This window comes from Zonotrichia leucophrys, chromosome 14 (assembly GCF_028769735.1).
Source record: "Zonotrichia leucophrys gambelii isolate GWCS_2022_RI chromosome 14, RI_Zleu_2.0, whole genome shotgun sequence".
Taxonomy (NCBI): Eukaryota; Metazoa; Chordata; class Aves; order Passeriformes; family Passerellidae; genus Zonotrichia; species Zonotrichia leucophrys.
The window spans coordinates 2,707,108-2,732,629 of NC_088184.1; the positions used below are offsets into that span (position 1 = coordinate 2,707,108).

At 47.7% G+C, this 25,522-nt stretch overlaps 1 protein-coding gene across 7 annotated transcripts in view; it reads left to right on the top strand.

Moving 5' to 3' along the window:
• Positions 1–25,522, top strand: part of MGRN1 (mahogunin ring finger 1) — a 53,302-nt gene that overhangs the window by 7,792 nt on the left and 19,988 nt on the right. For all 7 annotated transcript variants that reach the window (XR_010442035.1, XM_064726077.1, XM_064726079.1 and 4 more), the window contains exons 2-5: positions 5,284–5,402; positions 7,597–7,685; positions 14,408–14,554; positions 23,881–23,998. Coding sequence is in view for 6 of the 7 variants with exons in the window: in XM_064726077.1 (XP_064582147.1) it covers positions 5,284–5,402; positions 7,597–7,685; positions 14,408–14,554; positions 23,881–23,998 (473 nt within the window). In the remaining variant the exon portion in view is untranslated. The remainder of the gene's footprint in view (positions 1–5,283; positions 5,403–7,596; positions 7,686–14,407; positions 14,555–23,880; positions 23,999–25,522) is intronic.

Consider the following 25,522-nt stretch of genomic DNA (forward strand, 5'->3'; position numbering starts at 1 on the left):
AGTTTGTGTTCTTTCGTGTCCTACAGTGACATTGGGCTAAATGTTTGCTCATTATTTCTAACTGGACCCTGCTGCTGTGAGCCCTGTGTGGGAGAAGCTGGTTCTCCATGGGCTGTATGTGCTGGAGAGTGAGTCTGACTCTCAGTCCTGGCTCTGAGATTATCCCTGAAATGATCTCTGATTCCTGGCAGGAGTGATGAGGGAGCATTTCCTGAGGTCACCCATCCTGTGTGCAGCCCTGTCCTTCTCCTTTCCATCCCATCCCTCCTTGTCTCTGGTTTCAGCAGATCTTCACTTACTACAAATGTCTGCTCAGCTGGGTTTGATCAGGGAGCAAATCCCCCCTGCCAGGAAACAAACCCTAAATCCAGGTAAAAACCTAAATCCAGGTGTTGTGGCTGTGATTTCAGCCTGCCTGTGCAGAGGGACACGGTGGCTGAGCATGTTGAGTCACAGCTGGTTGCAAAGGAAGAGGTGAATATTCACTTCTCCTTTCTTGCCTTTTGATGTGGGTGCTGCTGGGTCAGTCCCGTGCCCTGGGGAGGATGGAGCAGCTTGAGGAATCCACCTTGGTGTGCATGAGCCAGTCCCCAGTGAAGCAAGGTGTTTAACAGCTTTGTTGGAAATTGTGTGCAGTTTTGTAGTTAAAAATCCTCAGAAATCCCTGCCTTTTCCTCCAATGCTCTGGGTGGGTATCATCTGCATTTTTCCTCCTATATCTGGGTGTCTGAGGCTGCTGTAAGGTGATACCCAATTTCCTTGTCTGACCCCTGTTTGGTGGTACCTTTTAACCAAAATTTCTTGCTTTATGGAGCCCGTGCTGGGAGGAAGACCTGGTTTGTACAGAAGAGTAAGTGCTCTGTGAAACAGGCTAAAAATGGTTATTTTTTTCCCTGTTTAGAGTTGTGATCTCAGTGCTTGGAGCAGTGAAGGATCTGCCATGCCCCTGTTGCTGTGAGCAGTGCCCCAGTGCTCCCCACAGCTCTCTCCTGTTGCTGCTCCTCTGCAGCACAGAGCACGTGCCCCTGGGATGGCTCTTGAGGATTCCCTGGAGATTCCTGGGAGGAAGAAAAGGAAGTGGATTGCTCCTCTCTGAAGCTGAACTGCTTTGTTGTTTGGGAATGAGGCTTTAATCAAAGAAAGAGCAATTTTAAATAGGAGAAGAGTATCAGAGTCACAGCCAGTCCATCCCTGTGCTGCTGGGTACCATGACAGGGTCACTGTCCTGTGTGCTGGTCCAGGCTGTGCCTGGGACTGTGCTGTCACTCTGCCTGAGTAATTAAACAGAACCCAATTTCTGTCACCTCACTGTTAATTGCATTAATGGTGAGAAGCCTGAATGGGCACCTAAATGCTTTCTGTTAATGAACATTGAGATACAGCCATGCTGGGATGGGATCACAGCTGTGCTCAGCCTCCTGCAGGTTGTGTCCCTTCCCAGCTTGTCTCTTGTGCATCCCCTCCATGTGTTGCATGGATATGGGATTAGGGAGAGGTAATTGTGACTGGACAATCTGGTGCTTAATGCTGGTGCAATTATGCTAATAAACCCCCAGCACTCTGTTGTACTAAATATAAAGTATTTTGGTGTCATTTGATGCCTTGGAGGAGCCTTGGGTTCCAGTTTGGTTTTGCATGGGACAAATGAATGAGTCAGACTTGGCTGTCCTGTCCCAGTGGTCCCAGTTTTTCCAGCCACTGTAAAGTTTTCCACCACAACAATTCCTCTTACAGCCACTGCTTGAGCTTCATCTGCCTCACTTGGTCATGTTCTCTTTTATCTCATGCTGCTCTGTGCTTTGTGCTGATTTACTCTGGGGAACTGAAGCCACAGTTTTGCTTTGCTCTGGCATTTTTATCCTTTTCCACCTTTTTTTATTTATGTGTGATTCTTTCCTGGTCAGTGTATCACTGCATTTTCCTGGAGGGTTTCTGTTTGTAGCAGTTCTGTGGAGGATCAGTCCAAGGATTTCTTGCTTTTTCTTTTTCCTGCCAAAGAGGATGGCTCTTAGCATCCTCCTTGTGCCCATAGCCCCAGAGCTGTGTGTGAAGCTGGCACAGCTGCTTAAGGTGCTTTTATAGCCTGGGGGAACAATGGCAACAAGGTTCCAGAGGCATGATAGCCTGGCTGAAGTTTTAAAGCTGTCTTTGTGCTGGATTTGGAAATGGAACCTGAGATTCCAATGCATAGAATATATATGCATGCCTGCTAGAGCCACTAAAAATCCTAAATGTCACAGTGACTGCTAAAGAGGATGCCTCATATTTTCCATCTGGAAGTTTCCTTTTAGTTTTAATCCCTGGTGTGATATTTAAGAAATGCTTTCTTAAAATGTTCTGCCTCCAACTTGGGCAAACTGAGGTGGCTGTGATAATGATTGAGAGGATTAATGCATAACTTTGGTTTTACCTTGAGAGCTCTGAACTTGGGTGTCATTGTAGCAAGAGCTTTCTGAAAGCTTGCAACAAAATATCTTTTTTTAGCCGCTGAAAACTGTGTTATAAATGTGTGGAGACAGTTTGCTGCCATTCTGGTTTGTTTGTCTGTTGAGACCTCGTGTGTGTGGCAGCTTTTGTGTGTGCAGCAGCAGTGGCAGAGCCTCAGGGTTGTTCTGTGTGCTCCCTCTGAGCACCTCAGAGTGGTTTTCCCTGTGCTCCTCGTGCCTGGCACTGCGTTTCTTGTTTGCTTGTGAAGGAAATGCCTCGGGGGGAAAAACCTCTCCTTCACATTGCAGGAGGTGACTTAGCAGGCAGATAAAGAGAGTTCAGTCTGATTGTGGAACTGGAGCTGTGAGTCCAGCTACTGTGTCTGTGAGAAATCCCAACAATTGGGTAGAGACGTCAGGAGTTGTTCCTAGTGGAGCAGTGACTGTGGCAGGTGCCTTGAACGTGCTGGTTTTGTGTCTGGGTGTTGCTCCAAGAGCAACAGGGACCTTTTCATCTCTGGAGATGCTCTCAAGCCATGTCCTGGGCTGATCCCACAGTGGGGGATTCTGTCCCTCTGCCCACCTGAGACCCCACCTGCAGAGCTGCCTCTGCACAGGAAGGAGCTGGAGCTGCTGGAGAGAGCCCAGAGCAGGCTCCAGGATGAGCCCAGGGAGGAGCAGCTCTGCTGGGAGAGTTGGGATTGTTCAGCCTGGAAAAGAGAAACTTTGGGGTGACCTCTGTGGCCTTGCAGGATCTGGAGGGAGCTGAGAGAAAAGATGGGCAAGGTTATCTGCAGGATAACTGCTACAAACCTGCAGGAGTGACAGGACAAGGGGGAATGGCTTCAAACTGGCAGAGAGCAGGGTTAGATTGGATATTAGGAAGAAATTCTTCCCTGCAAGGGTGAAGAGGCCCTGGCAGAGGTTTTTCCAGAGAAGCTGTGGCTTTGTCATCCCTGGAAGTGTCCAAGGCCAGGCTGGACAGAGCTTGGAGCATCCTGGTGTCATGAAAGGTGGCAGGGAGTTGGAGTTGTGTGATCTTTAAGGTCTTTTCCAGCCCAGGCAATTCTATGGTTCTGTAATTCTGACCCATCACTGGATAAGAGGGAGTTCTCTGACTCTGATCCCAGATAACCAGCTGCTGTGCTACTGAGACATCCTGCACAAGCATTGTCTTCTCAGCTGATCAAATAAAATGTTCCAAAGCATAATCCTGCTTGACCCACATAAAATGTGACATCTATTCCAGCCTTCAGTGTGGTTTTCTGAACCTCAGTGCACACACAAACCTCCATGGTGTATCTCTGATGGAGAGGCAGTGTCAGGCTGGCTGTGCTTGGAGATTATATACAGATTAATTTTTAAATTTGTTGCTTCTGGGAGGAGTGGGAAAAGATTCCCTGTCACTTGGGGCACCTACATTTGTGTCCAGGAAATGGATGTGGCACTCAGTGCTCTGATCTGCTTGACAAGGTGATGGTAGGTCACAGGTTGGACTTGATGATCTTGGAGGGCTTTTCCAACCCAAATGATTCTGTGATTTTGTTATTGTGATTCTGTAGGACAGATTCTGAGTAGCTGCTGGAGCTGTGCTGAAGGTGGTTGCTGTATCTGGAAAGAAGGATGTGTTTCAGTGCTACAAACATCTGGGTGCTTGTGAGCTGAGCTCAGCAGTGGCTGAGCCATCCCACCATCATTAAGGCACTGCCATCTGTGCAGAGTGAAAAGAGCCTTTCTTGGAGCATAAAGGGAGAAAGCCTTAATGGAGAAAACAGGGCCATTCATGAAACCCCTTCCATTTCAGAGTAAATCCTGCTTGCTCCTAGCTAGAGGGACTGCACATCCCTCCAGAATGCCATTCAGATGATTAGTGACTGCTTCTGGAATGACTCATTTTAACACAAAGTTATGCTGTCTATGCATTGCACCCAGGGAAGCAAGTGTACATTTGGCTCAGTCCTCTCATCCCCCACTCTGAAACTTGAAGAGAAGTGGCTTGGATGGAGCCTTTTATTTCATTCTCTCCTGACACTTATTTCTCTGAAACTGTACCTCTGGGAAGTTCATTTTTGAGTGTTTTCCTGAAGTCTTTCTAGGAGGGAGCTACTCTGTGATGCTTTCACACACCTGAATTCTGTTCATTTTCCAGTCAATTCCATGCTCCAGAATCCCACACATGCACAGGCTTTGTGTCCTGAAATTTTCACTGTGCTGCATCACCTTAAAGATGAATGAAACAAATTCCTGGTGAAACTTTCAGAGCTGACTTTCAGTTCAGTCACTCCCATGTTTCTGCATTTAGAACTGTCAGCATTATTAATTAAATCAGCAGCAGGGTGTACAGTGTCCAGCACCCCCAGTAAAGGTTTGGAGTGGTTCTTTTGTGGGATGTGGGAGTCAAAGAGGGGATGAAAGGTGACAGGAGACCTCTGGCTGTGCTGAGCTTTGCAGTGGGAGAAGCCTCATCCCTCTCTGAGGTGTTTGTGGGACTGGGCTTCACACTGGGAACTGGACAAAACAGGAAGAATTGACCAGAATGGAGCAATATTGGAAAGAGCTGACTTTTCCTGCTTCCTCTCCCTTCTCTGCAAAACAAGTTGAAATGGAATTATCTCCACTGTAATATTTATTCTAATATTGTAATATTTATTTATTTTTGTTTTGTTTCATTGTTTTTTCCCTTTCTTCTTCTACTGTTGGCACTGCTCCTGAGTACTACAGTGAAGGGGTAAATAAGCAAATATCTTCTGTGTCTTATGGCTCTTATACTTGTGAATTTAAAACTGCACAGACTTTTCCAGGAAGCACTCATTTAAAGGGATATTTTTTCCCATTCTCTTGTGTTTTTTGTTTCTAGGAAACTACTTTGCAAGTCACTTCTTTATGGGAGGTGAGAAGTTTGACACCCCTCACCCTGAGGGTTACCTTTTTGGTGAGAACATGGACTTAAACTTCCTTGGAAATAGACCAGTTCAGGCAAGTTCTGTCTGTTTTACTCTTTTTTATTTCCTGCCTGTTTTGGAAAATCTTGTGTGGGGTTTGTAGAGGAGAGTGGCACAAACATTGGGGAATGTCATTCCAGTCTGTTCAGATGCAAACTGAGTTTTCCTGAGAGGCTGAATTCACCTTGGAGAGTTATTTTCACTGAGGACAGAAGGAATTAGTGGTGGGGGAGGAAGAACAGGGGCTGAGGAGCACAGAATTTGGGACTAATTCTGCCTGAACAAGTGTAAAACCTGCTGCAGAGAGGGCTGGGAAGCAGAGCCTGAACTTCCCAAGGCTCCTGGGCAGGTTTTGTGTTCAACACTTGCTGTTTGCTGTGTCTGAGTGGCCTCACTTTGATGTAGGGCAATGTTAAGACAGACCTTGACATTTTGTGGGTTTTATACCCAGGTGGGCTGCTTAGAAAGTCCCTCCTTCTCTTTTCCTAGCTAAAATATAATGTAATTTTGGGCCCATAGATGTCTGTGAGACTGTGAAAAGCTGCTTGCTCAAGTGCTTGGCTTGTTCTTAAAAAGAGAATAATGTTGTTGTGAGGGAAAGACAGGAATTTAATGCAAAATGTTACGCTTTGGATTTCTCTTGCATCTCAGAGCTGCTTAAAAAGAACCAAAAGGTGACAGAGTAGGAGCCATTTGGAGATGTTTTCTGAGTGCTGGAGAGGAAAGGGAAGAGCTGCTTGCTTTGCTCACTGTTTTCCTACTTATTTCTGCAGCTTCCAAACATGAAAATGAGAACTAGAAGTCACGGTTCTGGTTTAATTAATTATTTAATTTAATTACCTGCATGTCTCATCAGAAAAGCTGTGACCATGAATTAATTCATGTTTCTAATGCTTGGTGGCAGTTTGGGATCACCCTGCTTTTACAGATAAGGGAAACTTAGGCAAATTGGAATTGGAACAGTTACAAGCACATTCTGCTTTCTGAGTTTCTCCTCAGGCCGTGCCATTGGTCATTTTAGAACCACACTCAGGTCATGGGATGGACAAGGAGGAATCTGGAAAGTCTTTGTTTAAGCAGGAAGTGCAGTTGGGCAAGAGAATTAGGGAGGGGAGACCTGAGCTGGAGCTCTGTGGTTGTGTCAGAGCTGGGCAGGCCTGGGGGTGCTCACCACATGCCCTGTGCCCTCCCTGCAGGGCTGAGCTGGCACAGTGCAACACCTGCACGCCTCAGCCTGGCTTCCTTGCTGCCATCCCAGCTCTGGGTTTCATCATTTCTCCAGAGGGGAGTGGGGGAGAGCCCAGTAACACCCTGGGACATTTGCCAAGTGGGTTCAAGAGAAGGAGGCTGTTGTGGAATATAGTTTGCCTATGTAAAGTTGAAGCCCTTTGGCAGCTCTGATTAATCTTCAAGGAAAAAGAGAAAAAAACCACTGAAGCACTGAGCAGCAGCACTGTTTTCTGGACATGGGCCCAGTTCTTGCTTTGGAGTGAGGGAGGCTTTGCCTCATTTCTGAGGAAATGTGTTGGTGGTCCCTGGTGCCCAGCAGGCAGCTCTGCAGCTGCACAGGTTGTGATCACCACAATAAGCAGTTCCCTTTGCATTTCTCACTGGAGATGCTGTGCCCACTATGGAGAATTACAGTCTGAAGCATTATTGTCCCTATTTAAAGGACAATCTGTGAGAGAAGATTTCTTGACTGTAGAATAGAATGAGGCCCCCTATCCCTGTCTCTTTTCTTTTCCAGAACATTTGCCCCATTGTTTCAGAATAAAAAGAGTTTCCCCCAGTAATCCAGGGCTTCAGCCTGCTGATTAGCAGTCAGATCACTGCTTGCATGCTGCAGTGCACATGAAAGAGCTGCATTTCTTCTGCTCAAGCTGGAGGTGGATTCTTTAGTAGAAATAAAAGCTTGGGAGAGCAAGGCTTTCCTGACTGAGAATTCAGGGTTGAGAGAAAGGGCATTTTCATGAGGTCTTTCTTAAAGTGTGCATTTCCAGTATGAGCTGTTGCTGGGCCAGGGCAGGATTTTCACCCTGAAACACGTTTGATTTATCAGTAAATAAAATTTGCTGTTTATCAGTAAATAAAATTTAGCGCTCCTTGTGGCTGCTGTACTGAACACCCTGAAAGCTACATGCTTCTTGATTTGGGTAAATTGCATGCTAGGTTACATGCTGCTACCCTTTATGGTGTAATAACAAGAATGATTTGCCTCTTTGTTGCAGTTTCCCTACATAACTCCAGCTCCACACGAGCCAGTGAAGACACTGAGGAGTTTGGTGAACATCCGCAAGGATTCTCTCCGACTTGTCAGGTACTGCCATCACCTGAACCTTTCATTTTACTCACCCCAGGGATCTCTCAGCCACAGCCAAACTGTACTGGTGAGCTTTTGGAGAATGGCTAACATCCAGATCCTTGTTGCTAGATATGTTTCTGTGTTCCTTTTTGAGGTTTCAAGTGGTTTATGTGCTCCTTATCCAAACAATCTGTTTTTCCAAGCAGGACCAGTGATGTGTCTGTTTCTGCAGGACAGACTGGAGGGGTAAACAAAGCCATGAAATCATTAGCACGAGCGGAAGGTATTAGTCAGGTCAATAAACTTTACAGACAGATTCCTTCCTGCATTCCTGGGCAAGGAGAAGCCAGGAGGGAGCTGATTCTGGTGCAAGTCACGGGCCTGGAAGGCTGATGGGTCTTGAGTGAAACTTCCTCAGTTTCTCCTGCTGCCAGGATGAAGTTTGGTCCCAGTGTTATGCATTTGTTTAGATGGCTTGTGTCCCATGCACGGGGGAAGGACAGGCAGGGGATGGTAGCTCTCACTGCTCCACGCTGAGATCTGAACCAGCAGAGCTGGATTAAAGCACTGGCTCACACTCAGACCTGCAGCTGTCCCCTTTCCAACAGATGGCTGAGGTACAGGGCCCAGCATTCAGTGCTTTGTTTGGGTCTGAGCTCTGGGCAGATGTCCAGGCAGAGCCTTTCCCAACCATCCTGGCTGGAGTCACTCTGGATTCTGTGTCTGGGGCTGGAGCTCTGGCAGGGCTCCAGCTGCAGCTCCCAGCCAAGGTGGCTCTGAGAGCCTGGTGTAACATGAGCACTTGGAGTCATAACCAAAACTCCTCAGTTTGTTTTTATGTGAAAACAGATGTGGGTTTTTTTGTTTGTTTTGTTTTGTTTTAAATGAGCAAAACCTGTGGTTTCAAAGCTGATGGAGCTTCCAAATAAGTGACCATTGGTAAACTGCTCTGAAAGCCCTTTGGTGTTTCAGCATAAGGGAGAAGTACTGCTCTAGGAAAAAAGAGAAGGAACATAAGCCAAATGGGAAGTGGCTTTTTCCCTGAGAGGGACCTGGCTGTGAATAGAGCAGTTGGTGTGGTTTGTACATACAGTTCTGTCATTCTGCTTTCTGTGCTCACGTCCCATCTCCCAGAGCTGCAGCTCTGGTCTATTTGGAATGTAGTGTCCATGTTGACAGTATCTAGGTTTTCATCCCTCCAATTCCTGGTACTTGCAGTTCTTTTTGTGCCTCATGAGCTCTCACAGGCTCCTGTGCTGCTGCTGCTGTGTCAGTGCTGACGACAACACTGCCAACATGACTCTATTGAATTTTGCACTGATGTAGACCCAAAATGAGGTTTTAATTGGCAGTCCCCAAGGGTACATTCTGTCTTGTGCTCTTCTGGCCCAGAGGCTTTGTCTTCCTCCCTCTGTGCACGTAAAGGACACTCTGTGCCTCTCCAGCCTGGCTTATTCCCAGCCAGTGGTTGAGCTTTGCACGTTCTTTCCAGAGCTGGTCAATTTACCACATCCTCCACCAAATACAGTGGTACTGAGCCAAGTGTCCAGGTGCAAAGTTCTGAGTGTATGTTCTGATGGTAACATCCCCATAAGCTTTTTCATAGAATCCCAGACTGGTTTGGGTTGGAAGGGACCTTGTTCCAGCCACTGTCCCATGGGCAGGGACACCTTCCACTATCCCAGGCTGCTCCATGCCCTGTCCAACCTGGCCTTGGATATTTCAGGGATTCAGGAGCAGCCACAGCTTCTCTGGGCATCCTGTGCCTCACCACCCTCATAGGGAAGAATTTCTTCCCAATATCCCATCCAATCCTGCCCTCTGGCAGTGAGAAGCCATTGCCCCTTGTCCTGTCACTCCAGGCCCCTGTTGAAAGTCCCTCTGCAGCTCTCCTGGAGCCCCTTTAGGCACTGCAAGGGCTCTGAGCTCTCCCTGGAACCTTCTCTTCTCCAGCTTGTCCTCACAGGAGAGGTGCCATGGAGGAATATAGGGAAGTGCCCACTCTGGCCTCCTTGCCCAGCTCTGACCAGACAAAATTCTGAGCTTTGCCAGATCCTGAATTTTGACAGGATAAACAATAAATCTGTGGATATTGGTGTTGAAGTTCTGAGTCTTCAATGTCACGTGTGATTTTTTGATCTCTGGCAGGAGGAGACTGTGAACCTCAGAGCAGGGTAGCAGGAATTTTGCTGCAAACCACTAACTGAGAAAGGCTTCCTTCTATTTTTCTTGTGTCCCACATTTAGCCTTGGGTTGGAAGCTTTGTTTTGGAGCTCCAGTACCTGTTGTGCTGGCACTGGCTGTTCCTTCTTCTCCTGAAAGCACTTCCAAGCTGCAGGAGGAAGACCAGCTCAGGAGACAATGTTTGTTGTTGCACCCTGGGGCAGCTTCTCTGCTTCAGCCTCTGGGCTTTGGACAGCAACAAAAGCATTGAAGGAATCAGCAGCTGTGGTGGTTTGGGAGTGTGTCTGAAGCATCAGGAGTGTCATGGAGAATAATCATGGAGTGTTTTGGATGAGGGCCTGAGAGAGGTGGATGGTGGGGGCTGAGGGGAGACAGGTGAGTTGCAGGGAGTGAGAGAAAGGAAATCCCTCCCCTCTGCAGCACAGGGGGCTGATCTTGGTCCTTGGATCTGTTCCTCCTGTGCTGGAGGTGGTGAGGGGCTGGGACTGCCTGCTCTGCAGCCTGGATGGTGTTAAACTGGACAGATCTTTACAGAACCCCTGTGTTTGGTGATGCTCTCCCCTGTGGAAGGCAGTGCTGACAGAGGTGTCACTAATTCTGCTCTCATTTATTGCCTGCTCAAACACTGGGTAAATGCAGATCTCAGTCAAGGGATACTTAACATTTATCCTGCATGTCTGCTGGGTTGGTCAGACTTTTGAATCTCCTCAAAGGATGAAATTTGGTTTAGCTCAGCCTAGTTCTATAAAACTGTCATGGCTGCTGTTAATTATATTTTTATCTTTTAATTCTTTAACAGACAATAAAAAGCTCCAACCTTTCCATTGTTTTATCCAGGAGTGATGTCAGACCAGGTGGCCTCAGCTCCCTTGGTCATCCTGCTTTGTCATTTGCATCAAAACTTTGGATCAGCTGTTTGTTCTCAAAGGTGGTCAGTCTCTTTCCTCTGTACCTGTGATTGTGAAGGCTCTGATGCTCCTCTGTGCATGACCCAAAGGCACACCCAGCAAAGTCACTGGTTCCCAAATCTGTGCATGCATCTGTGACCACCCCACGTGGACACTGTCTGTAGGGCTTGGCTAAATGGGCACTGTAAAATTCAAGTGCAGGTGGAGACAGATGAGCTCTTGAAGCACCTGAACCACTCCTGAACCACCTCCTTGTCTGCCACATCTCCTTCAAAGAAAGAGGAATGCAGAATGTGTGATTTTTGTCTTGTTACTTCCCTGATGTTACATCCCACCATTCCTGCACCTTAAGGTGGCACATGAGATGTCTCTGCCTCTCAAAGTATGCACCACAGTAGGCTTTGCCTGTTCCTTGGGCCAGTTACCATCTGTGCAGGTGTTTCTCACCTGAACTCTTTGCTCTGTGGCAGTTCATAGAATCCCAGACTGGTGTGGGTTGGAAGGGACCTCAAAATTCATCTCCTTCCACCCCTGCCATGGCAGGGACACCTTCCAGTGTCCCAGGCTGCTCCAAGCCCTGCCCAGCCTGGCCTTGGGCACTGCCAGGGATGCAGGGGCAGCCACAGCTGCTCTGGGCACCCTGTGCCAGGGCCTGCCCACCCTCACTGGGAAGAATTTCCTCCTCATGTCTAATCTAACCCTGCCTCTGTCAGTGTGAAGCCATTCCCCCTTGCCTTATCAATCTCCAGTCTCTCTGCATCTTTCTGTACTGTTCAGGTACTGAGGGTTGTGAATGATTTTCTGTGCCTCCAGCAGCAGCAGGAGGGCACAGCCTTGCTGTGGCTGTCACCTTTTAGGCACTTGTACCCTGCCCTCTGCTCAGTGGTGCTGTTCAGGCAGGCAAGGCTCAGCCTCTCCTCCCTGCATCCCTCACAATCCTTCCCTCCAGGCACTGCAGTGGCCCCTCAGTGGTTTCCCAGGGCAACAGATCTAGTCTGGCTTTAACCCTTTATCTCCTTGGAAGCATGGAAGCACATTCTGAGTGCTGGCAGAGAGCTGCAGGGTGAGGTTGGGAGCAGGAGCGTGATCTGGGTGCTTTTTGTGACTTCCCTGAGAAGACAAAGCAGGCAGTGGTTGTGCCAGGGATGTGTTTGTGTGAGAGCTGCCCCATGCCCAGGTGTCCCCATTGTTCCTTGGTGCTGTCACAGGTATCCCAGTCTGTGCTGGAGCTCTCACATGTGCTGTGCTCTATTTAATACCTCCCTGTGCATGAGGGGAGGCTGAAGGAGCCTCTGCCTGCAAGAGCTGCTGGTTCTCCCACCCTGCTGCTTCTGGCAGAAGTGCCAAGTCTGTCAGAGCCTGGATCCTTCACTGAACCTCAGATCCACAGAGTGCAGCCCAGCAAGAGGTGACTTGTGCTGCTGCTCTCTTGGACACACACAACATTGTGAGTGGATTGCTGCCATCTGTGTTCTTGGGTCAGTCCAGCACAAAATGTTGGTGGTTCCTGTGTTCTTCAGGCAAATCTGCCCTTCTGCCCAGTGTTTCTTCTTTACAGCCTCCAATGCCATGATTTTCACTTTGAATGCAACTAGCTTGTGTGAAAATACCATCTTGCTCTGTACTGTGTATTCTGTCCATGTTTCTGCAGATGTTAACACTCCAGTTCTTGGGATTTATTTATTTTTATACTGGCATGTTGGGTGTTTTTAGCTTGATTTGCTGCTCTGACCTAGGTGAACCTCTGGCCAAAGCCTCTCCAAGCCCTTCAGACAGGAATGTGGGTGTGTGCCATTAGTTAGGGGTTACATTAGTGCAAGTACGTGTTGGGTATTTGATTCTACTGCTCTTAAATTTTATTTTGCACCTTCTGTATTAAATTACTGAAACTGAACATTTCATTCTTGTTCAGAGTGGTGTTAAATAAAATTCAAGCTGGAACCCTCTTAATTAGGCAGCAGTTGTTATATGTCAGTGAACTTGATAAACAAGGATTCCCTTGACAATTTTAGATTGAATTATGGAGGTATGTCTGACCCATTTCTGGGTATTTTTGACAGTACAGTGTATTCATCAGGGCTGTTTAGTGAGGGGAGAGGCTGATACTGTGAAGACAGAGAGGGTGCCAAGCTTTTCCTGAATAGTTCAGCTGCTTGGCTGTGACCCAGCCATCACAGCAATGAAGGTATTACTGATGAACCAGTGAGGCTGGAGCTGGGTGACAGGTTAGTGCTGTTACACCTCTCACAGGCAGCCTTGCTGCCCTCACCATTCCCACACAGAGCCTGAGCTCACACTGGTACCTGTGGTCATGGGATTTGGATTTGTGGGGAATCTGCTGCTGCCCTGCCAGTGAATCACATCCAATGTCTGTCACTTTGCTCTGTGAGGCAGGGAGAGCTTGGGCAGCTCAGGAGAGGAGGAGACTGAGGGCAGAGCTCAGGGGGGGCTGCAGCTCCTCCCCAGGGGCAGCTCTGGGACAGGGAATGGCTGGAGCTGTGCCAGGGCAGGGTCAGGCTGGATTTTGGGAAAGGTTCATCCCCAGAGGGTGCTGGCACTGCCCGGGCTCCCCAGGCAATGGGCACAGCCCCGAGGCTGCCACAGCTCCAGGAGAGCTTGGACAGTGCTCAGGCACAGGGTGGGAGTGTTGAGGGGTCTGTGCAGGGCCAGGGTGGGACTGGATGATCCCTGGGGGTCCCTTCCCACTCAGGATATCCCATCATTCTGTAATTTTCTTGTGGTGTGATGTGTTGGCTGCTTGTTCCAAGATCTGATGGTTTCTCTGGCCACTCCTGGCACTCTGTAAGTCCCCCTGGCCCATGGCCACAGCTCACTGCCCCAGAGAGGCCTCAGACCTCTTCTTCAATGGATTTGTGCCTTTTCCTGCAGTAGGGAAAAGGAGTGACCCTGGCAGTGGTGATCACACAGTGGGATCCAGCTGTGCAGGAGCTTGTAGCCAAATTAGGCTTTTACATTAATTGAAATAACTTCTCATTCTATTGGTTATCATGTGTCTGTTTGCAGTTGGATGTGTTAATTTGTGTTATTACAATAAATGCTCCCTCACAGCCCCAGAGGTTTGGTTGATCATTTGTACATTTAAAGGTGTTTGAAGTTCTTATATCTGGATGTTTTCTGAGCTAAATATCATCCTCTGTGTGATACTGGAGGTACCTTTTGCTGAGCTTCAGGAGTTCTTTGTGTTACAGAGACCTTGGGGTTTTTTGCCTCTCACCATATCATTGCAGAGTTAAAAGAATTACACTTCAGATTTCTCAAGTCCATGCAGGATTTCTTTAGCCCAAATACTGAGCCTAGTGTGAAGATGTAAAACGAAGGAGAATGTTTCTTCTCCTCAGCATTTGACATTCAGGATCTCCCTTCCTTGTCTCATTCTGTGTCCTGGCACTGTAGGGCTGGGTGAGACCCCTCACTACCATCATTAGTTCTCTTCAATAACTTCAGTCACATCTTGGAAGAACCTTCCTCAGGGGGAAGAATGGAAATCTGGGAAGCCCAAGGTGGAAGCCCAGGCTGCTTTGCCTGCCTGGGACACCAAGGCTGGAGTACTCCTGTCTCTATTTCCAGAGTGATCTTGTTGATATCTCATAAGATGTGTTCTAATCCTGTGGCATTGCCTTTCAGGTACAAAGATGATGTTGACAGCCCCACTGAGGAGAATGGGAAGCAGAAGGTTCTGTACAGCCTGGAGTTCACCTTTGATGCAGATGCCCGTGTTGCCATCACAATCTACTGCCAGGCCACAGAGGAGTTTGTTGGTGGCATGGCCGTGTAAGTCCTGGGCTGGTGGGCACAGGAGGGGCACAGCAGCTGGGGTGATGAGCTCTCAAACATCTCATTAATCACCCCTGAGGCAGGGCTGCCACATGTGGTAGAGTGGGAAATTTCTCTTTTTTCCTGATGATTTTGAATATTACTTTCAATTCCCTCACACAGCCAACATCTTCTCTTGTTCCCTTTTTAGTTTAGGTATAGGGAAACCATTCTGTGTGCAGCAAAGCAGAGGAACTCACAGCTGTATGTTTTGTCAGGGAAGTGTTCTGTGAAATTAAAAACCCAACCACCCTTCCCTTCAAACACTGCCTATTTTTTTCCCCCAGATCACCCAGTTCACTGCCTTTCTGTGTTCCTGTGACAGGAGCATCTGGGCCACCAAAGTAAAGTTCAGTCTGACATTACCAGAGTGAGTCTGTGGCATTGAGACCCACCCAAAGCCCATTTTGGGATAAATGCCCAGCTCAGCACTGGCTGTTGGGAGATGGGAGAGGATTTACTTCCTGCAGCCCTGTCTGTGTGTGTTTCCTGCCATGTACACATTACTCTGTGGTTAGCTGTGGAAAGAATGACCAAAATGACATCTGTGGGAACCTTCTCATATCCTGATAGTACATCCCTCCAGAATTGAAAACCTTTTTATCTAAATCAGCACCTTTAAACCATTCCAGTCAACACTGTGTCCCACAAGAGTACGAAATTTCCTCTCTATGTTCAGACAAAGGTGGCTGGAATGTGCTCTGCTGATGTGAGCTGGGTACATGTGAGCTGCTGCTATGGTATGGTGCACTTCCAATGGCCATGGGACAAAGAATTCCTTTGGCTCCAGGGGGAAAGGAAGATTCAGGCTGCAGAAGCTCTTGGCTTCCTCTAGCAGAGGCTTTTGGCTGACCAGAGGCTCCTGGACATAGTGCTGATGGCTTCTGCAGTGATGCTCTGGAGCTGGGGCTGAACTTTGCCTTGGTTGAAGGGACCTGCAGAGGCTTCAGCAGGGAGAAATATCTATGGCAAACCATAACAGGGCTTATTTGTTCTATGCAAGGTATAAACATCCCACTAATGATCAATGAATAGTGTATTTTTAGGAATGAGAGTGGCTCAATTCTCCAATCCAGATATTCATTCCTTCAAACTGGAGTATACCCTGATCCAGAATTTTTGTTTAGGCCCCTTTCCCTTCTTCTATTGATGCTTATGGCTGCCTTTATTTTGGGGAGGTTACAAATGAGCTCCTTTTTAAAGTGCTTGAAAATTCTCTCTCAACAAACTGAATACACTTTGTGTTTAGATCCAGCTTTTCCAGAGCAGAGCTGAATGCAGCTTTAGAAATCCTGATGAAGTTTCCATGTTCTGTCTCTTAGGTCCTTAGGTTTCCTGTGAATTTAGTGCTAGTGAAGGTGTTGGAATGGCAGCCTTGGAGATTGAAGTCCTCTTTCCCTACCAGGTACAACGTGGAGAGGTGCCCAGTGTCCCTGGTGCTGCCCTGCAGTGTTCCCTGGGTTGTGACCTCAGAAGAAAACCATCCATGGGCTGATGGGGAGAGCTGAGGGCCTCTATGGCCAGGGTGGATGTATTTACATTGCTAGATTTAAGCTATGGCTTAAATCAGTAAGGCTTGGTCTAAATCATTGATTTTAATCTTGTTTTCCCCTGTTGGTTTACCCTGAAGGAGAATTTCATTGTCACTGGTCAGTAGCAATGAAACATCTGCATTTGCAGCACAGTGAGCTTCATATCAAACCTTGTGTTGCATTTTTTATGCCACAGTCTGTAAAGAATATCCATATAGTTTAAAATCTCTTTTTCAGACTCCCACTTTTGCATTTTATGCCAAAATGGCAATAACCCAAAGTTATTCTAAAAAGAAACATTTTAATTTATTTTTTTCAGCCCATGTCTTGAACCAGGCTGTGTTGGGCTGGAATTGTACCTGAGTGACCCAAGAGCAGCAGTGTTTGTTCTTGTTGCTTAAACTGCTCATGTTGGACTCTTAAGAGACTCTTGTCAAGTTGTGCCTTGAAGAATAATTGCTTAATAGAATTGTTTTAGTTACCAAATATAACCACACAGAGAGTGTTTTCAGTCCTCTGTAACTTACAGTAGCTCTCCTCTTGGCTGGTTGGTTGGAGGAAGAAAATATAGGTTTTGGTTCACTTAAAAACACTTTTTTCTGAAATTTAGTGCCATTCACTGAGCCACTGACTGTCACCAGTGCTGTTATCTGTCCTTTAAAACTTGTGCAGCAAACATGAACTACCCAATGGCCTTTAAATTAAATTTGAACAATTCCTAGATAGAGTTTCTGAGCATGATGAGAGCTGTTGATTTCCAAGAATTTTTTTTAATGTGAATTATTTTAATCCACCCTGTCCATGGTTCAGTGAGAGAGGGATCTCTGTTAGATGGCAGAGTTGAAGCCTGTGTTCCTGAGCCCTCTGCATGAAACCAGGATCAGCAGTGATTTCCCCACTAATGAAAAATTAGCCAATGGTTCTGTGCTGTCCTGCTGGGGTGGCAGCAGTCCCTGGTGCACTGAACCTTCTAAAAGGTCAAAGCACCCACATTCAGCTCTTTCTTCCACTTCTGGCCTTTCATTTAATAAATCACACTTCATTCTCCATAATATAGGAATGAGGAACTGCCTGTGCCTGCTCTGGGCTGCTTGAACAATAAATGTTATGTAAATGTGGGTGCAGGGGCTGCACCAGGAGCCAGGGAGATTTTTGGAAGGCATGATCCTGATTTCGTGCAGATGTGTAGGGGGGAAGTCAGATACAAATATAGACTTTATAAGCTGCTTTAATTCAACCCAGGCTATTTTTCCATGTGGAAGTGGCTCCTGAAGCACGTCTTGGGGCCAGTGCAGCTGCCCAAGTAGGCATCTCTGCTTCTCTGGATTTGCTGGCTGCTAGTAAAAACCTTTTGAAGCTCTGATTTCAGCTTTGCAAAGCAATTCTGTAAGGGCAATGCTGTAATTACTTTGATTTATTCTTTTCAAATTCTAGTGGAAAAAAAAAATCTGGGCTGCATTCTTAGGGCTCTGAGTGGAGCAGTGCATTTCAGTGCACTAACAGGAATGCAGCTTTCCCTGCCTGGGCTGGTGGATTTTCCTTTTCCTCAATCTCTTTTGGTGCTAACAGCTGCATTCATGGAACAAGCATGTGCAAAAGCTGTCCTGTGTATCAATTCAACACTTCTTCTATTGCACTTGATTGGGATGAAGATGCTCTTTAAAATCTTTAAAATAAAACACCTTTTTTTTTTTTCCACTCTTCTAAATCAATGCTGAATCATCAAATGGGAGAAACTTTCTGTCTCCCTGTGAAAAGCAGGAATTTTCTCCCAGCTCTCAGCCTGCAGCATGGCTCCTTAGAAGTGCTAAACAAGTTATTCCTGCTTCCCTGCTGGAACAGCCACTGATCCTGATAGTATCAGCACTCCTGCAAAACTCCTGCCAGCAACGTGGTTGTGGTCATGGTCATGCACTTTGGGGTGAGAGCAGGGAGGGGAGGGGAGGGAAGGGAGGGTGGCTCTCCCTGAGCAGTGCCTCTGCTTGTTGTGGAGCCTCTGCTCACCTGAGAGCCACAGCACTGTGTTGGGCCTGGCTTTGGGATTAGCTGTTTCCATGACCAAGGGGAAGCCTTTCTGCAAGCCAAAGAGCTTCCTCCTGCAGTTATTTGGGCTCCATTTAAAAGCTGGTGGCTTTGTCAGTCCTGTCCTGACCTGTCTCAAAGTAAGTTCAGCAGCCTTTCCCAGGTAATTGTGCTGGGAGATTCACTCAGCTGCAGTATTTCCTAGCCAAGATCCTGGGAACACAGAGCTGCCAACAGCTGCCTGCCTCTTGTCCTGAACTGCTGAACTCACAGGGAGCTGTGTCATCACTTTTGTGGGAGCACAGATGACCAGCAAGGTCTGGGGAAGGTGATTGTGTTGGTGATTATAAAGGTGTGCTCACCTCTGCAGCCCCATGCCCAGGGGAAGGTACCTTGCACTTTCTGGTGCTAGTGCAGATTTGTGTAGAAGCCTTTTGGATGAAACAGAAATTATTTAAATCTGGAGAGGACTGCTCCTCTCACCTCTGAAATGCTTTTTGCTTGGTTACTTGTGGTGGGATCAGCTCTCAGAGGATGAGCTAGTGCATCACCCCAAGGGTAAAAGATCTACCAATGTCCAAGTCCCTTTAGTGGCAAGGAATTAGCTCTGACCTGCCTCTGAACAGCTCAAGACCTCCCCTCAGTATCTTCAATTTTATTTCTTTTTCTGGCTGTGTCCATTTTCTCTAGTTTTGGAAATCAGGAGAAACATGGAGGTGTGTGAGCTGTGCCTCAACTGCTCACTAGTAATAATGTAATTTCCCTCCAGATAAAGGAGAGGGTACTCTGCATTGCATTTCCATTGTGGGGCTGGCAGCAGCTCACAGAGAACAGTTCAAAGACTCCCAGTTGTAGCCTGCCTCCTCCTGCAGTAACTGGTTCGTGTGTTTGTACCTTAGATACCCTGGTTTGGGAGACAAGTGTGTTTTTGGAGCAGCTGCAGGGATATTTGTATTCTCTTTTTATGAGTGCAGCCCTGCCTTGTGTGGCAGAATCCTGGATGTGCACACCATTAGCCTGCTCCTGGCAGGGCCCCTGGGACTGTTGCAGCTGTAGGTGTCCTGCTGACTAGCAGGAAGGATTGTGCAGTTCAAACATGACAGCAGCAGTTCTTTCCTCAGGGGAAGAAGTCAAACCAAGCCTGGAGCTGGAAGCACTTAAAAGAGCCAGTTCTGAAGGCATGAGCAATCCAGGCAGATGAGGAGCTCATGATAAATATGACGTGAGAGCTTGGAGCCTTGCAGCCCATTCTTATGAAAAACATCTTCCTTTTTGGACACAAAAGATTCTCTCCCATATCCCAGTGCTGTTGCCAAGTTCTATTTTCTCACTATAAAGAGAAAACAGAATGAAAATAGGTCAGTCTAGCTCTGCAATCCTTGCCCTTTCCGGGGCTGTGCTGTTTGTGTTGCTGATGTGCAAATGGATGTATTAAAAAAATAAACCCCATTTCCTTGTTTGTTTTGCAATGCCCACTACACTCATCCCAAGCCTCCTCCCACAGTTTCCTGAGCTGATGGGGGACATGACCCTGCAATGATTCCCTGCTCTGCCTGGTGTGGAAGTTGGAGGAGTTGGGTCTCAAAATGAAATCCAAATCAGCACACGGCTGTTTTCATTCAAGCTTGCGTAGGAGACAGAGGCACTCAGATGTTCCTTTGGTTATTTAATAGCCTCTGTCTGCTCAGGGCCTTTGAAAGGTGCTCTTGCTGCTTTTGGCTGTGGTGATTAATATGAATTCTTTGTGCAGAGGTTTCTTCTGTGTGAAGAAATCAGAGGCGAGTGCTGGGTTTTGCTAGGAACAGCCTTTGTGGCTTTGATCCAGGCACACACCAGTCCCCAAGGGAACACTGGAGTGTGCAGAGTTCACAGGATGGAGAGCCAAATTCTATAGATTGCAACAAGCACACAAACCCTCTGTCTGTCTTAAGAGCTGTGGCCTTTGTGCCTCTGTGTGTAGCTGTTGTGTGAGCTCTGAAGCCTGGCTGGAGTGGGAGGGTGGTTGTTAGAGAGCTCTGCAGGGGCTGGGGGGGAATCTGGGCACTGGGGTTTCAGCTGTGTGGGGAGGGCATTGTCTTTGCCTGGCTTGGAGTGGAAACTCAGTCCTGAAGGAAGCAGGAGGGGAGAAGACTCTCAGAGATTGCAATGCCTTAGCACCTGGTTAACCTCCAGGCTCCTTGTGGGAGCCTCTGTGGGGTGGATCTTGTCTAATTCTGTAGTTTGGTAGTGTTTCTATTATCAGTAAAAGTCACTTAGAGTTGAAACATTTGTTCAGCTTCCCTCTTCCCCAAAAGCTGACCTGTGGGATCCTCCTCAGATGAAAGGGGAATGAGCAGGTGGGAGAGAGGAGCAGAGGATGCTTGTTCCACATCACCTCCTGTCCCTTTGAACACCAGCAGAGCTTGACTAACTCCTTCCTCATCACCTGTAAGAGGACATGGAGCTGCCAGGCAGTCACAGCCTGAGGCAGGGGCAGAATTGTTTCCTGAGCTCCTCTGGAGCTCTCCTGGTCCTTGGTTCACTGCAGATTGCCATGAAACACATTTAGCTACTGCTAAAGAAAGAGAACTCTTGTTTTGGCTACAGGATCTTCAAAGCACAGATTCTCCCAGCCATTTCTAGTCAAAAGTGTTACCTAAGGGCAACATTGCTCCTTACATCCTGCTTTTCCTGAGGAATGGGGTCTGCACAGTGCTCTGTGTAAGTCAGGCAGCCTGGCAAGGATCCCTGTGTGGCACTTCTCAGTCAGGGGTCCCAGTGGGAGCAGGAGCAGGAGCTGCCCTTAGACTGCCCAGCACAGCCCCAGTGCCAGGCACAGCTGAGAGGGAGCACAGCACTGGGGAAATCTGCAGGAGCTGGCACTGGTGCCCTGCTGAGGGATGAGGAAGGGGGAAACATCCCAGTGAGCACGTAGCAACAGAAGTTTAGTTCTGCTTAGCCAAACTCTGCATGGCATTTCTGACTAGGGAGCTGCTTAGGGTCTGCAGGTGCCAATCTGAGTTTCTCCTTGCAGGCAGTGAGTGCTTCTCAGTTGACAGAGGAAAAGTGAGACTGGGCAATAATTTTAGTTTGGTCCAGTTCTCTCAGAAATTACTGGGATATAATCACAGGCCTCTCATCTACTGGTTCTGTCGTATACAGCTGGCTTTAGAAGGTCTGACATGAGGGAAGAGGAGTCAGTGCAGAGTGAAGTTTGCTTTTTGTGAGTAAAGATGTGTCACAGAGCTCACAGGAGATGGGCTGCATGAGCCCTGAGGACAGAGCTGAGGGCTGCTGCTGCCACCAGCAGTGGGGTACCTCAGGCTGCTTGTGATTCTCGTGCTCAGGGGTACCTGAGCAAACAAACAGGTTTAAAATAATGTGACTGAGGATTTCTGTGTGCTCCTGACCTTATAGGACAGACCCCCCTCACTTCTCCACTGTCCTCAGCTCCCAGTGGTCACAAGGTGGTTTTGTCCTCCCCTGGATGGAGGCCTGGCCCAGTGCAGTCTGAGCAACAGCAGCCCAAACACTCAGCTTTCACACTTCCTGCAGAGAGAGGCAGTGTGTTGCTTCTCTGCTGTCCTTTATTTGATACATGCTCTCTTTTTCTGTAACACATCTGCACAGCTTACAGAGCTTCCCTGCTGGTGTTTGCTGTGAGCCCCCAGCAGCACAGGCAGGGAACAGATAACTGTGAATAGAGCAGATGCCAACCAGAGGGGCAGGGGATGGGTAGAGGCCCCTTAGACCCTGGTATGCAGGATATCTGCTTTGAAACAGCTTGTCTAGTTTCCCTCCTGTGTAGCACAGGGAGTGTTGTGTTGTGCAGAGAGCCTTTGCATCCCACTGGAACCTTTGCATCCCAAAAGAGGATCCATTTCTGTGAGGCAGCCAGGGGCAATCAGACTGGCAGGGAATTCAGCAGCCCACTGGCTGGAGGTGCTCAGAGTTATCTGCATGTTCACATCCCAGTCTGATGTGTTTTGGCCATGGGGGCCAGGCAGTCACACAGTCTGAGGCATAAAGCTCACTTGGGGAAGCCTCCTCAATAATTTTGTCCTGCTCTTCAGCTCAGAAAATCTCTGTGCCTGGTTTATTTCTTTTCCCAGGGATGGTGAGAGCAGCGAGTCAATGTGAGTATCACTCTGCCCTGTCCTCCTTGGAAGAGTGTTATTTGTTTTTCTGTTGCAGCCTAGTTTGGGTTTCTGATGCTGTAAATGCAGGTCCTCCAGCATTCCTGGCCCTCAGCAGCATCATGTTTACACCCCTTTCCCACCTCCACTCTCTCCCCTGCACTTTATTTCCAGTAAGTTCCTGACTTGCTGTCACCTTAGATAAGTCACTCTTCCATCTCCTGCTTTCCCAGCTGTGGAGGGAGAATTGTGCCTCTCTGCAGAGCTGGGAAGCTTTGAGAGCACCACAAAAGGAGCTAGATACAGGCTTGCTCTATTCATTGTGCTTGACAACTCAGTAAATAAAACTTCACTCAATTGCTCGCTCTGTAATTCACATATAAAAGACCTGTCACTCTGATCTCCCCCACACCATGCTTGAAATGCAAAGGATGGAGTGAGACCTTCTAGTAAAGCAGCACAATTTCAGCACAGGGTACTGTCATAAATAACTTAATGCAGAGATCAGAGTGCACATGGTGAACCTGCCCTTTGTGATGACCTCCCAGCATTTAACATGGATCTTGTGACACTTGACCTTCTGGATCCTCAGAGGGTGCAGGAGCTGTTGGAGCTTTCCAAAGAAAGGCAGAGGATTTTCTTGTGGGGCTGGAGCCTGTCTTGTCACAGTGCTGAGGGAGGATGTTGCTGCAGTGTCTCTTGGGCAGGGGATCTCTCACCTTCTCTCCAGTTTGTCAGTGTGCTCTGAGCACACAGTTGGTCATTTGACAAGAAAGGCTTTGGTGGTAAAGGCAGCTTCAGCTGTTCCCACCCTGCTTTGGGGTTCACTCTTGTGCCAGAACTGGGAAAGGCTGTGCACATCCAGCTCAAGACATCACCCTCCAGAAAGGGGGAGTGGGCTGAGAAATGTCTACTGGGGAGGACAGCACCAGGTGGGCTCAGGGTGCAGAAGATGGTGGATGGCAGCTGTGGTCCCATTCCAGATGTTATCCCAGCCTGGCAGTGCTGGTGTTTCAGTGACAAGCTTTGAGGCAGTGAAGAATTGTGATGGCTGGGGTGGAGGATGGCTGGTGTCTCTCAGGTGCTGTTGGTAGCCCTGCATCACCCCTGGGGAAGCACAGGAGGGATTGAGGAGTGGATTGAAGGCTCAGCAGGATGGTGGAAGCCAAGCAGCATTTCCCACTGTGGAGCTGTCCCACAGAGACAGAGAGCTTTCAGCACCATGCTGGGTTGTCTGTTCCCAGTGTTAGGTCATAGCTTGTTCTTCCTGGGTTTCCTGCAGAAATCAGGACTGTGCTGGGCTCAAAGCCAGCCTCAGGCTAGGCCATGGGTTTAGGGAGCAGGCCTTTGCCCAGCTGCTGCACCCCCTGTATCAGCACCCAGGCAGGTCAGTATGGACACGATCAGACCTTGCCTGTCTGCGCTGCTTTCTCTTTCCTGTGCTCACCTTCTTGCTTTGACCTTTCCCTCCCCTCTTTGTGTCCCCACTGAATGGCTGCCAGCCCCTGCCAGCTCTGCCCTTAGAGCTGCCACTTGTGATTCCTGAGAGGCCGAGCAAGAGCAGGGCAGGGAGCAGTCCTTGGTCACACTGAGTTTTCTTTTCCCCTTCCCTCAGATACAGCACAAAGAATCCCTCTCTGCAGTCTGAGACAGTTCACTACAAGAGAGGGGTAAGCCAGCAATTCTCCCTGCCTTCCTTCAAGATTGATTTCTCAGAGTGGAAGGATGATGAGGTAAGTGTGGTCTCAGTGTCCCCTTCTTTCCACACCCTGTTGTCCCCAAAGCACTGGGCTCTGTTTAGTGCTGTCCCCCACTATGGCTGGGGGACACTTTCTCCCAGCTCCTCCAGTGTGTTTTGTGGGTACTGCCCTGGGAAGAACAGTATGGGAACTGGGCTGGCAGATCAGGCCAGGAAAGAAAATCTAGAGAAGTGATTTTTGATATCAGTGAACAGCTGATTTAGGAAGGAGGCTGCAGAGATTGCCACTGGAGCTTTTCCTGGAAAACCTGCTTTCCTTGGCCTTCCCCTCCCTGCCAGCCAAAGAGCTTGTGGGAACAAATGTCTGTCAGGAGCTCTGTTTTTGTGGGTTTTAGTTGTAAGATTTTGGGGTTTTTTGGGTGGTCCTCTAGAACAGTGGTCTCTAAAATTCATTGGGGTGTGGCAAGGATTTCAGAACTACATGTATATAACCCACAGATGATAAACACACATATCTTGGGAATGTGTGCTCAAAACACATTACTGATGGGATGAATAGTCAGAATAGTGTGGAGACCACTCCTCTGGAAGAGTCCTGCTCAGTTAAAGGCCCACATCCTGCACTATCCTATAGCAGTACAGTGTTGTGAAGGGATATTCTCCTTCTGGGGCAGATTTACACTGGTGCATCAATCCTGAATAAGGGAATGTTTTCCTCTTCTTAATTTAATCCATAACTGCAAACAGACCAGGGCTTGGTTTTAATTAAGATTTGTGGCTTTTCTGCATAGCAAGATTTGTGAAGTGCTGTTAATTTTGGTATCTTTGGTATCTGCAAATTCCAACATGGGCAGTAAGCCTCTCATTTCTGAGCTTTAAAACTTTCACCCAAAGGCTTCCCCTGCACATGGCATAGGGAAGGAAAGCCTTGGTCTTTCCCCTGCTCTGTGCAGAATTGTGGTAAGATGTTTCAAAGGCAGAGTAATTGTTCTGTGGCTGTTGCTAATATATTGGTTCCTCTCCCAGGAAGTGCACACTGATAATGATGCTCATTTCCTGACCCAAACATGTGCAAGTGTATTGTGCATGTGAACCTTGGTAGATAACTCTACCTATTAAAAAAAAAAAAGAAGGAAAAAAAGGGGTAAAAAGGAAAAAAAGAAATAATCTTTCATGTATTTGAAAGATTGAATAGCTATTGTCCTGAAGTTACAGTTACAGCTATAATCAGTCCCGTGCCTTAACAAATGCCGTGGTGGTTACCAAGAGCCTGCAGAGTCTGGTCTCCTGATGTCTTGGCTTCTCTGCCAATAGATGATTTCACAAGTTCAGCCTACAAAAGCCTGGAAGAGCTGCTTTTCAATCCCTTCTGTTGTCTGAGAGAGCTCAGTTCCCTTTCTTCTTAAAGAATTGAGAAGCTTAATTTTTACTTTTGTTCCTGTCAGCAAGGTTTTAACTCAAGTACTAAAGTCATATCCCTTTGACAGCTTAAAAGAAAAATGAGTTTCCAGCTCTCTTTACTTGTTCTGCTGCATCCTCTGTTTCCTTCTTTTTCATT